This window comes from Corvus moneduloides, chromosome 1 (genome assembly GCF_009650955.1).
Source record: "Corvus moneduloides isolate bCorMon1 chromosome 1, bCorMon1.pri, whole genome shotgun sequence".
NCBI classification, from domain to species: domain Eukaryota; kingdom Metazoa; phylum Chordata; class Aves; order Passeriformes; family Corvidae; genus Corvus; species Corvus moneduloides.
In genome coordinates, this window is record NC_045476.1 from 20,129,742 (window position 1) to 20,143,244 (window position 13,503).

At 39.0% G+C, this 13,503-nt stretch overlaps 1 protein-coding gene across 14 annotated transcripts in view; it reads right to left on the reverse strand.

Annotated features, from left to right (window-relative positions):
* KIAA1217 (KIAA1217 ortholog) overlaps nt 1-13,503 on the reverse strand; it is a 364,593-nt gene that overhangs the window by 70,925 nt on the left and 280,165 nt on the right. For all 14 annotated transcript variants that reach the window (XM_032101061.1, XM_032101111.1, XM_032101101.1 and 11 more), the window contains 2 exons: nt 7,757-7,955; nt 2,745-2,838 (listed from right to left, as the gene is read on the reverse strand). In XM_032101061.1, the coding sequence (XP_031956952.1) occupies nt 2,745-2,838; nt 7,757-7,955 (293 nt within the window). The remainder of the gene's footprint in view (nt 1-2,744; nt 2,839-7,756; nt 7,956-13,503) is intronic.

Here is a 13,503-nt window from a genome sequence, read left to right on the forward strand (position 1 = left end):
ACAAACAGTAGAAAAATCTGTAAAGGCAAAACTTTCCCAAACATCAAGAAAATAAAGTTTTAACTCACAGATGACAGGAGATACAACCACACTCAGAGTATCACCATGGAAAAATATACTTAAAATGACTAATTCATTATATTCTAAATTCTGCTTTTCAACAGTCTGACAATCAGCTGCTTTTCTGTAGGTATTTTGAAACAGTTAAACATGATGCCAAGCACAAACTCCCTCCTTCCCACTGTAGTGAATTTAGCACTCATATATTGTATGATATAACAATTTGCCTAATGCAAAGATATGCAAACATAAAAGGAGAGATAGGAAGGAAAGGTTTTTGTGCAATCTTATGGGTACTCTGCGATACCAGTACATAAAATGTACGTGTTTTTCACTTATAACCCTCACATTTCCACCTCCTTGCTAAGGGAAGAGGGATAAATAATCCATCTGGTTATTGGTGGCTTTTTTCTGCTGAACTAATAACCTGTGAATCCCCAGGCAAATTTCGACCAGATTTAACCAATGAGTAGAAACCATAAGACTACTACATCCCTATAAATTTTGCCAAATTAGAGATTTGACAGAAGATCCTACTGTACTTCTGCCAAAGAGGAACAGTTGCAGTGTGGGCTTCAGCTTTTTAGATTCTAGAGGATGGAGAGTGTTACAGCTTTGGCAAAAGCCTCACTTAGGACCTGAGTGTTGCTGCATAAGGAAGAACCCAACCAAAAGACACACATCCTTAGAAAAACAGGTTTCAGTATTTCTGGAGCTCAAGAAATCGCTTGTTTCCATGCTCATAACTTTGAAGTGCAGAAGTTCACATAGATCAAAGGGAAGACTTTTTGCATGTTTCTCCACAAAGCCTCTATGAACATCCTGGCTCTGACTTCACCTCTCAGACCAGAAAGACAAGAAATCTGCCAATGCAAAGCAAAAGCCAGATGAGAAAATAGCTCTTTTGCTGGTGCACAGAATTTCAAAATGGCGTCTTTGCATTTCTGTAAAGTAAAATACAACATTCTGCCATGAAAACACCACCTCTGCAAAGGTCATCACTGCATCACCATTATTTTTTAGTTATGACCAACAGGTGCTGACTCAGGCATAACCAGGAGATGTTGAGTGTGCGTATCTGTTGTACAACATAGGATTTTAAAATAAACAATTCAAATAATTGCAGTTTTTGCACAGAGGCAGCACCTGTGTTCAAAACAATTCTGCTAGGCAGCAAATGCCTGAAAGAGGGCCAAAGAAGTAGATTTTACTTTCAAATATATGTAGTTAACTACAATAGTACCTTCAAACAGGCCTAGAACACACAAATAAAGCCACAGTATATACCTTCAGCATCTACTGTACATGGAACAAGAAGAGTATAACATAACTTCATAAAGCCACAGTTACAAGCATTAATGTCCTAATGCACCATGACAGTATGTCATGCCTTTGGATATGAACGAGATGTATCAGATACATCCACTTACTGCCACAGAACATAACTAGAACTGAAGAATTTCAGTATGTTACAGAATACACAAAAAATGATCACATCTTCCCTTTGAAGCACATCCATTTCCTTTCTCATGTTGTGTGTGCAGCAGTGTGAAAAATCAAGTAATTAGATTTCTGACCTATCCAAAGGACCATTTGATAACTGAAGTACATAAATGAGAGGCGGTTGAGAATACTGCCTGTAAATAAACTATTTCAATCTTTCTAAAATATTGTAGCCCTTAGCTGTTGAAACACAAGAAGCACTTATACAAAACATTAGTAATAAAGCAGTGAGACATGCTCAGAATTGATAATGAAACCAAGTAGCAAATGTACAATTAAGGAAATCACAGGAAATTTTCTGCACAGTTGAATCAGCTTTGGAAGGCACAAAGCAGGTAGGACAGTAGCGGCATTCTCTTCTGGCCCCATTGAGTTAGTTTGGTTGTACTGTTTCCTGTGGACAGACCTAGGATGGGTGGGGAGGAGATGAGGCTGTGTAATCTCACCACCACCCTCTCCTGCAACACCAGCTGCAGGCAACATGGTGGAAGAGGTGCCCCACAGCTGCATCTCCTGCCCTCTTGGCATCAGGGCGGGAGGTGACAGTGCAGCAAAAGGTAGACACAGCGAGAGAGACAAATCAAATGTTTCAAATGTATTCTCTGTAGTTTCCTAATACAAAACGTTCACCTGAAAATGCAAATATACTCATCCTTTTTCAGCACAGGTAGAAAATTTTAGAAAAAGACAAAACCATTTACACCACAATGTTTATCAGAATTTCCTATCCAAAATTGTCATTTACAAAGAGTTTCAGCAGCCTTCAAGTGAGGTACATCTGCTCAGTCACTGGAAACCAATCCCTGCTGAAACTTTGCTGGAGTGTACTAACACCATGCCATACTTCAGTGTAAAGGGTTTGGAAACACAGAGAGGAAGCTGTAAAAAACTCTGAGTATTGTCTGTGTCACAAAATACATAATTAAAGGCTGTGTTTTGCTTCACATGCTTTATTGCATTTAAACAAGATCAAGAAACCAGTTAATGCCCATGCCAAATAACTGGAAAAAGAAAAGCAGTTAAAACACATTACAACAAGCATTATTTATTCCCTCTTCTGTGTATGCGCCATACATATACCCCTGATTTTATGAATTGCTGTGTACATATTACATTTCAGAATTCAAACATCTAGCATAAAACCTGGAGGAAAAGAGTATAAATGCAGCACTAGTACTTACCCTTATATCTCCATTTACAGCTCTGGAAGTGTGATTAAATGCGTGTGCAGGATCTTTGTTGTAAACTTTAAGGAAAGATCGGTCTTGAATATTCCTGGAATTAAAAGAATCAGCAATGACAACAGATGAAAGAAGTTTTATTTACTCTGTTGTCTGAAATTTTCAGACAGATGAATTTTGCAACAGACAAACATAGTAGGTCTGCAGCTGATCTATAAGGAAAACGTAAATGCCATAACTACGACACACACAAACAAACAAAAGCCTACTTTGATTTTCTTTCCCATGGGAAGTATCATTCTTTCACTAGAACTCCACACCCATAAAAATTAGATAGTGTTAAGTTTCTTTCAAGATCCTGCCATAGAGTGAAAACACTTTGAAGACAATAGAACTTCAACATTTGCACAGCACTCAAAAGGGATTTAGTTAATATTTACATGTTTTATTGTGCACTCAGCCCACATAAATTTTTGCTGTTCTAAGAAGCAAGAATATCAGAAGAAAAGCAGTCTAACTGTAATTATTCTTGATGAAATTTTAATTATCAGCTTGTTCACAAAACTGAAAAAATCCACAAAAGCTAAAAATTTAGTAGTAGATAAATTCTTCCTCTAAAATTTATCTATAATAAAGACAGTTTTTAAAGGGAAAAAGTAAGTTTTATGGAAACAAATTAGCAAAAGTTTTGATGAAAGCTTACACAGAAGTGGTTTAGATGAAAAGCCCTACGAGAATGCTTTTGTTTTATTAGGACTCTATACTTTGTCATTGATGAGTTCATTTTTTAACTACTACATTTAGGAAAGAGAGGAGAGTTTTCTATTTTGTTTCAAGACCTACCTTCCAATAATTTAATGGCTTTGACACTTGCCCTGAGCTCTGCTGAATTCTGGTTCACATTTAATCAGTAGCAAAGCCTCCAATCTATGCTCACTTACATCCTTTCAAATCTGCGATTCCGTTCATTTCCCTGTAGTGATCTCTAGAGAATTTACTTACACATGTGACTGAATTCCTTTCCTCCCGGTGCAGCTACAAGTCTAGTGAACTGATCTTAATCACTTGATTATAATTTAAAAATGAAGGGAAGGATTGTTGGGCAGGTCCAATTTCTTTCTTACAATGTCATATTACAATCAGTGATTGCTTTGAATGGGTAGCTAGTCAGAACTTGTGTTGCTGTTGTAGATGTCAAGTAGTTATTAAAGAAACCCTGAAGCTTAAGAGACAGATTAGTGTCTTGTGTTTAAGAACTAGAGGGTTGATGAGAAGTTTAGTATTTTTGAGTGTTTACTTGTAGACTGCATGGCAAAATAGCTACCTTGTGGCAAGTTCAAGTTCTTCAATTATTTATGGTAACATGAAGTGTTTTCCATCTTGCAAATGCTTTGAGACCTGCACTGGGAGCCTCAGTTACCACCATCTGCCTCGGATGTGGGACTATGACTATGTTCTTCTCAATACAAAGCAAGCTCTCTCATCTCCTGTTCAACAAATGACATATTATTCATTTAAATACGTTTTATCTGCTGTCTTTTCTGTCTGATGGCTATGAGATGGGACCTCAAACAACTGGAGTTTTTTTATAAAAGCATTTTCCATAAATATTTCTTGTAGAAACATGACACTTTAAAGTAAAACATTGCTGCAAGGCAAAGCACCAAAATACTAGGCATTTGATCTCTGATATGAATGTATTTCACCTCATGTTGCTATTCTAAGATAAACATTACTGATAACAGGTATGTATTACTGTACTTTTATTATTACTATAATTTGCATTACTGTAGCTCCCAGATGCCCTTGGCATGTTCAAAGGCCTCACTGATCTGTGTGTGCTGTGTAAACATCCCAGGAAGACAACCTCTTCACCAGCTTACAAGGTGAATAGGAGTCACAAAAGACAATAGCTGCAGGAAGATAAGGAAACAAAAAGAACTCAGATCATAGTCTCTCCAGACAGAGGAGTGACAAACAAATGCTGGAACCATGGGCATGATCTGAGTAGGCAGTGCAACAGAGAGAGTGGGAAGGAGACTAACGCAGTGGCTTTGCAGATGTCTGTGGAGGACACCTTCCAAGCATGTTAGAGGGGCTGCCTGAGGGAGCAGGAAAGCACTTGTTTGAAAATTAAAGACATAGAATTCAAGCTGGCATTATTCACCAAGTGGAAGCAGATGGCACTTGGTACTTAACAAGAAATGAAAAGTAGCATTGAAGTGGGCTTGGAAGAGCCCTCATAATGAAGACAAGTGGATTAAAAAGATGGAGAAGATACAGTCAGAGGACAAGTGAAAAATAAATGCATGAGGAACAATCTGCTTGTCAAAATAGGAGAATGATCTTTGTTGCTTCATTTGAATGGGTAAGAGTAAGCAAGATTACCTATTACCTGTGTCAACTGCCAAGAAAAGACGATTACAGCAGCTGCTATTAAAAAAATTGAATGATTACATGAGTGTTTTTTCTCCATGTGATGGGAGAGGAAAGACTGTACAATAGGGATGTTCTGGAGCAAAAATGTGAAGTCTACACTGGACGCAGAGTTCTGAACCGTTTTAAGGAAAAACTTTCTACTTAAGTAGAAAGAGAGGGCTTTGTCCCGAGTGACAAAAAAAAATTTAAAGGAAAAGAAGGGAAAAATGAAAAATAAAAAAAAAAAAAAGAAAAAAAGAAAAAGAAAGAGAAAGAGAAAAAAATAGAAAAAAAAAGAAAAAAGAAAAATAGAAAAAAGAAAAAAGAGAAAAAATGAGAAAAACGAGAAAAAAGAGAAAAGTGAACAAAGTGAAAAAAGTGAAAAAGTGAAAAAAGTGAAAAAAGAGAAAAACAGAAAAAAGAGAAAAAACAAAAAAGAGAAAAAAGAGAAAAGTGAAAAAAGTGAAAGAAGTGAAAAAAAGTGAAAAAAGAGAAAGAGAAAAAATGAGAAAAAAGAGAAAAAAAGAGGAAAAAAGAGAAAAAAGAGGAAAAAAGAGAAAAAAGAGAAAAAAAGAGAAAAAAAGAGAAAAAAGAGAAAAAAGAGAAAAAAGAGAAAAAAAGAGAAAAAAAGAGAAAAAAAGAGAAAAAAGAGAAAAAAGAGAAAAAGAAAGGGGAAGAAGTATGATGGCCTAATGCAAGGCACAGAAGAACATGGAGCAGCTTCTGAGGGAAGATGGAGAGCTTAAAGAGCTGACTGAAACCCCTGTGTTTAAGGGAAAGGAAGAAGAGGATTGAAGGAAGACATGGCAAGCAAAGGAGAGAAAAAGGATGCTTCATTTCATCTGTTCTCTGAGGGTAGACACTGGCAAGATCTTGTGAAGAGTAAGGAACAGAAATGGAGAAATGGTTGTGGAAATTATTCAAAGGTGGTGAAAATGCAGCTGGTAGTGCATGTTATGGACTCCATTAACCTGGAATTGCTGAGGTTTCCTAAGAAAGAAGGGTGGCAGAACTGAAGGAGGGAATTTTGTTATGGAGGAATTTTGTTATGGAGGAAGTCAGCTGGGCTGTGGGATTTCCTCTAGAAATGCTCTACAATACAGGCATAGGAACAGAGGAAGCAGATGTTGGGATTGAGCCAGGCCTGAGGCTGGCAGAGTGACGTCTGCAATGGGAGCAAGGGAAAAAAAGGCGGAGTGGCATTAAGATAATCAACAACTGCATTCTCAGGGGCAGGGAGGAGATGAAGTCATAAAGTGGTAGTCTGAAACTCAAGGGAAGATGGAGGGATAAAGGGAGAGAAAAGGAGCCAATGCGCTAGATGATGGTTGGCAATAATGCACTTGGCAACAGAGATGTGGTAACCCCTATCGTGATTCAATCAGTTGGTCTGATCTTGTGAATAAACTGTTTGATGTATAGAAACTGTTGAAAGATGATGATGTTGATCAAAAAAATCAGATGGGTCTTCACATAGGCATTACAGTGGCCAAACAGGGGTGTGGGAGTCTGCAAAGCAACTAAGATTAAAATAAACTGAAATCCAAGAGACTGGCTAATGACAAGACACTGGATAGACAGCCTGGGGAGAGCAAGACACAGGTGAGAAAATGGAGTGTGGTGCTGTCCAAAGATTAAGAACCGGAATGGGGGAATTGGATGGGGAAGGGCTAGAAAAGCTCCAACTTGCTCTTTTAACGACAACATGATATGGAGAAACACCTTAGCCATAGGATCTCCAGAAGAAACAAGGCAGCAGTGGACAGTACACTTCTCTTGCACCACATAATTTTCCTGCATTAGTGGCAGACTAGCAGAGAGCAAACAGCTTTTCCGCTTTCTCCTTCATCTTCTTACACTCCTCTGTCCATTTTATCCATTTTACAAAGTGTAACATGTCTGAGGTGTACCTGAGAGCTTTATTTATGCATGACTTGGGACTTTATAGGGACCTGAGACCCTGGAATTTCTGTTGAAGAAACATGGTTAATTAAGAAGCTGCACTCCCACAAAATAAAGGATAGAAAGGTGAACTATTTATTGACCCAGCTCTGAATTAGTGAAGGGAAGTAACTGCATCAGTTGCTGCATCCTGACATGTAACAGGAAGGCGATGGGGCTGCAGCAGTGGTCACCAGTGCCGCAGAGCTTTGGCTGTGTTAGCTGGCATTGTTGTAAGGACATCAGTGACATTCATGTTCCTTCAGTCTCACGAAATCCAGCTTTGCACTCCCAGCAAAGAAACAACTCCGTTTTTCTGTAAATATTTATTCTGTATTCTGTATTTTAAGTGATTGTGTCTCATTTAAAACTCAATAAACATATTAAATATGTGAAGCTTTGTGTATTATACAAATATTTCAGCAAGGCATGCCATTTATCAGTGGCTTGTGCAATGGATATTGCACCTACAGCTGAAGGCATTGTCAGACCAGACCTCCTGGATTACTCAGATACCACTGAACATGCCCTTATATGTCAGGCCATTCTCTGTCAGATACTTATCAACCCCACTCCTTTCTATTCTGTAACTGCACAACAGAACAAAACCCACAAAAAATCTCCAAACCCATAGCTCTAATTCCATGTCTTACCTCACATCACACAATTCATAGTATATGTTTCTGCTCTCATCCTTGATGTAAATGGCGACACTGGGCGATTCCAGCATTTTCATTGTCAGCTGCTGGGGGAAGGCACTTACAAAAAGGGCACGAATTGTGTCTGTGCTTGTGATTTCATTCGGCATCCTCAACTGCTTTGTTTCATCTCCATACTGAAGATATAATACACCTACAAGCAAATGTAATAGGAAGTTACATATTCTTAAGTGCACAGTAATGATCTGGTTTCAAAATCTATGTGGAACACAGGCCACATTCATAATAAGAAGAGAAAAATGAACTCACACTCTTTAGAAAATAAAGCACATATGTAATTTTCCTTTTCAACAGTCTATTGGAATAGAGCATAGAACAATGATATGTTTCTACCTTGATAAATGTGCTAGTCCCAGTACTGAGAAGCCTCTTACTGTACTTCAGTTAGGTAAATCAGAAGTTTACCATAGGAATCCTAATGGAAAATCTCAAACACACCAAGTTTGCATATTGGAAGTTGTTGGTAAGTCACAAGGTATTTTTTAAAACAGCAGCTGAAGAAGAAATTATTATCCTTTTATAGCACACAGCTTTCCTTATACATAAATTTTGCACTTTAACCTCACACTTATCAATAAACCCAATATTTTTATTTTAGCACAAGGAATTTTATATTCACAGTTCAGTTTGCTGGCATTATATCGCATAAAGCCTCAGGTGAAACTCCTGCCAGGAGTAAAACTGAGGTGCCCCACAAAAACAAGAGGAATTTTAGAATCTTTCAGTTTCACAGTACTGTTAATAATCATGCTTGGTACTCAGGGAGGAACATGAGTAATCTTAGATGCCAAATTGCAAAATATGGATATTCTTATTCACTCAAGACAGAACACCTTTCTGATATAGCTATTTTCAGGGAAAGAGAGGCTGTGATATACTCAATAATGGAAAGAAACATGAATAATACAGACCAGGGACTGAATGAAGGCATACGAAGTACCTCTTCTGTGATGCCTGTGTAGGCCCTGCCAGGCCTCTGCTGACTCCTGTATAACCAGCAGGTGCCTGTATTCCACTGGCCAGTACTGCATGAGCGTTGCTCATGAGCATTGCTACAGCCTACTCCCATGCCACTGCCACCTCCAAAGCCCTCCAAGGACTAAAGCACTCAGAAAGAGCCATCTCAATCAACAGAATAAATCAGTCTGGACTTGATGGTGTTGATGAGTTCTAACCATGCTGGGCTTGGCTCCTAAAGAAAACCAAAAGGTCTTCTCATGAGCATCTCCAATGTGGGGAGGTTTATTAGGACCCAGCAGGAAACCACAGGACTGCAACTAAACTAAGCAATTTCCTGGGATGTACAGCACTAGGGAGTAGATTCAGAAGCAAGTGCTCAGCTGAACTACTTTGGATACAAGGAAATGGGAACTGGTGAGCCCAGCTTAGTGCACTGTGTTCTTCCTGAGCCATCCCAGGTGTCTCTGTACAACACTGCATTGTCCCAAGAGGAAACACCTTTACTGTCTTGCTGTCTGTACGAGATGGAGCAAGTATAGCTTCTGCAGTGGGGTAAAAAGATGGCAGATCACAGAATCACAGAATGGCTGAGGTTGAAAGGCACCTCTGGAGGTCATCTGGTCCACCCCCCATCCCAGTCAAACAGGGACAGCTACAGCCACTTGCACAGGACCATGTCCAGACAGTTTTTGTATACCTTCTAGGACGGAGACTCCGCAGCCTTTTTGGGAAATTTGTGTTAGTGCTTGGTCAATCTCACAGTGAAGAAGGGTTTCCTGATATTAGGAGGGAATCTCAGATGTTTCATTTGATGACTAATGACTCTGGTCTTCTCACTGGGCATGAATAAAAAGAACCTGGCTCTTCTTTGCCCCCCCCCCTTCAGGTTCTTTTGTACATTGATGACATCGCTGCCCTTGAGCCTTCTCTTCTCCAGGCTGAACAGTCCCAGCTCTCTCAACCTGTCAGAGCAAAGAGGCTCCAACCAAATTAATAATCCTTGTGACCCTCTATTGGATTCTCTCCAATCTTGGGAAGATTCTGTGCTGCCAGGCCTTTGCATCAACTAGTAACTAACACAAATGGGCTAAAGCCTGGCAGAGCATTTCACACAACCTGAATTCACCACAGCTCTTGCAGTGTAGATGCACTGTAATGTTGTTCTCCCATGACCAATGTAATCAGGAGGGTTGGGAACACAAGGCCTCAGTGCAGTTACCATCAGACATCAGCAAATCTCAGCAAATCACAAAATTTAGATGGCAAGTCAGTGATTCACACTTGAAAGTCATCAGCAACAGGATGGATGGGTAGTTTATGGTGCTGAGATACAAAATGAGCAAAAGCAGTGGGAAAAGCTGAGGTCCTAGAATACAAAGGCAATTAACGAAAAGAAGAGAAGACATTTCAAGCTGAGTGCTCTCTCTCCCCTTAGTCTTAAGTATTTTTGTCCCTGTGTTGCCCATAATTGCTATAGAGGAAGGCACAAACAGTCAGATGTTCCTACAATCAGTGGGTAGATAATTGTGCTTGCACTTAGAGATGGAAGATGTTAACTTTCCTGAATACTAAATAGACTACTCAGCATTACCTAACCATTATTTAATATTAGGCTGCTTTTATAAAATAGAGCTGTTAACTTAATCTTTGTATTATTATCAAGAGCTGATACTTCTTTGTTCATTAATATTGCAATCAAACCCCATATGAATTCTACTACAAATTTTCATTTTCCATTGTCTGTAAGAACTTTTTCAGACTGAAGCTTAACTAGTTTTCTTTCAAAGATTGAGACGAGTTTTCCTACAACTTTTATTTCTAATGCAAATATTTAATGAGCTATTAAACTGTTTTTCTCTTTTTTATTATAATTTGAGACACCATTTATTTCTTTATGTTCTTCTAGGTAAAATTGTCTTTTTAATGCTCAAATATTCTATGCAGCTAAACAGTCTTTAGGATTCAGAAACTAACTATATTTGTAAAAAAAAAAATTAAGCAAGTTAATGATTGCATTTATTTCACTCTTTCAAGATATGCAAAGACATATTCATTTTTGATGATAGCTTTCAGTTCTTATGAAGAACATAAGGAACCTTCTGTGTTTTGGCAGTTAAACTTTCTTGGATTTAGTGGCAAAAAAAGGAGATTTTTTTGGCTAAAAAGACAGGCTTTGCATATCAGCTTTGCAGTTGAGTGTGACTCTCTTTTCTGCCCAGTTTAGAAGCTAGTGCAGAATTTAAAAATGCTAGTTTTGCATTTCAGACCATTAAAACCACACTCAATACTGAGCTACTGAAACCATTAACACAGAGTAAGTGGCAGAGTTGAAAAAACTTCCTTATACACAAGTCTAAATCATTGCAGAACAGTCTCGATTCTGCCTGTGCTTCAATGCTCCCATAAAAGCAAAATCACAGTTGTCCTTGAGTCTTGAATTTTCAATGCAAATATGCATGTTATGCCATAAAATAGCTTAAACATACAACTTGGAGAAATGATTTGGCCCCAATCTCACTTGACAGAGAAAAGATATTTTCAAAGACACAATAAATTCTTTTTTTCTTTATTCTCTTTTAAATCACATGCCCTTAAAAAACCAACTGCCTTTCCTCTTGAGTTGTCTGATCTATATCATGATACAGCAATGCTTCAGAGCAGTTCCTATTTGACAGAACTAACTGCTCACTTCTAAAAATCCCTTTTGAGCATGACAAAATAAAGAGATTCAAAATCCATTAGTTAAAATCATTCACATTATTTTTCTTCCACACATTGCCCAGGTGGAATTCTGAACACCGGCAATACCCACAGGTTCTACTTCATGGAAGCTGCTCTCAGGTATGTTTTACCTTCAGCTAAAAAAATCACTCCCATGGAGCTTTTAAAGCAAGAAGAAATAGAATATAACTTAGGTGTGGTTTTACTTAGGGCACAGGACATGTGTCATCAAAGTTGCTGAAAATACAATTAAACACAAGGGATGTTCCTGTCTCCATGCACCCTCAAGTCCCTCTTTCACTTACGCTTCTGCTACAAAAGATTTACCTGAAACATGAAGATTGTGCCCAGTTTCATAGAACACAAACCAAAGAGGACTACAAAATTCCCTGCTACTCTAGGACAACATGTATGAAGATGACGAAGTAACAACACCATCCAACAGTTTTGAAAGTGCATGTCAGACAATGCTGTGGTTCCTACATCTGTGAGCTTGGAGGTACTGCCAGCCGTGCACTGTCCTACAGCTGCAACACAAACCATAATGTTAAGCCATCCCCTTTGTCATGTAGTATAACTTAGCTGCAGAAATACCTCTGGAATTTCTGATCGTTCTTCACCCGACAAGCAACAGACCACAGACTTAAACACAGGCCACAGCAGAAAACATTTACACTAGGCCTTAGTAACATAAGCCTTGTAACAAATTGCTTCACAACATTCCTGTCAACAAAGAGGTATGCTTTATAGAAGGGGAAATTAAACACCCGAGAGGTGAAAGAACATGTTCAAAGAAAGGTTTACAAGCATCAAACCCAGATCTGATGATGATCCTGTGAACACACCACATGACTGCCCTTTCCTTCCCTACATACAGAGCTCTTTCAAAACACAGTATTTTTTGCTGCCTCTGTACTGAGGGTCAGTGGCAGGATGTGCAGAAGATTTCATCATTTCTCTCAGGGATGATCTACATGAAACACAACACAGTGTGTTAGGTGCACAGTTAACCTGACTCGGGCAGCTGAGCCCATCAGCACTGGGTCGGGGTGCCCAGCGCAGCCATCCTGTGCCTTTAGTCGAGCGCAGCTCTGAGATCAGGCACACACACCACGTTCATGGAGGGCATTGAGCTCACGTAGTGCTGCTGGGCTGCAAAACCCACTTTGGAGCTGATGGCATGCCCTCACAGTGTGATGGTGAATCTCACCTGAGCTCATGGGCTTCTAGGCTGGCTTTTAGTGCAAGGAGCTGCATGACCACAACAGAGTTGGCACAGCACCTAAACTGATAAGACCATAACCCCTGAGCTGGTAAAGGTTTACTCCTTATGGCAAGAGCTAATGTCATGCAGGCGTCAGGAAACCACCCAGCTCACATCTCTCAGCACCTCCATTGCGTACACGGTGCTGACCTAACCCTGACTAAGCGCCGTGTTATCATGGTTATATTGCTAACAATGATCTCAGTGCAGGACAGCTTACATACTTAGGGGAACTCTAATCACAACTTGCTTTTGTTTAAAGAACAAAAATTATCTTCAGAAATTCATTATTTAAGAAAGGAAATTTAAATACCTGATAAATCAAGAATAAGTAAACAAACAAGATTGTGTCCTCTTCTGTGACCTTCACAAGTATCTGTTAATTCTCTCAAACGATGGGTTTTAAATGGAAAATACAATTTCTCACATAATTCTCTTATAATGAAGAAGAGAAAACTGAGGTGGAAGAGTTAATAACTCCTCAGTGTTATGAAATAAAATACAGTTAAAGCTTACATTTGGGTTCATGAGTTTCTTTTCTGTGAAGCTACAGGATTCCCTCTGTGTAGGCAAGATGTCTTGCAAATTTCTGCCCTGAAATACCTTACTGGCATTTGGCAATACCTTAATCCAGCTGAAGAGAGGTATTAACTGATGATAAAATCTGTATTTGGCTGGTGTAGGATGCTTGGGCGCTGGAGCATTGAAACCTTCCCACAGAACCAAAAACCACTGG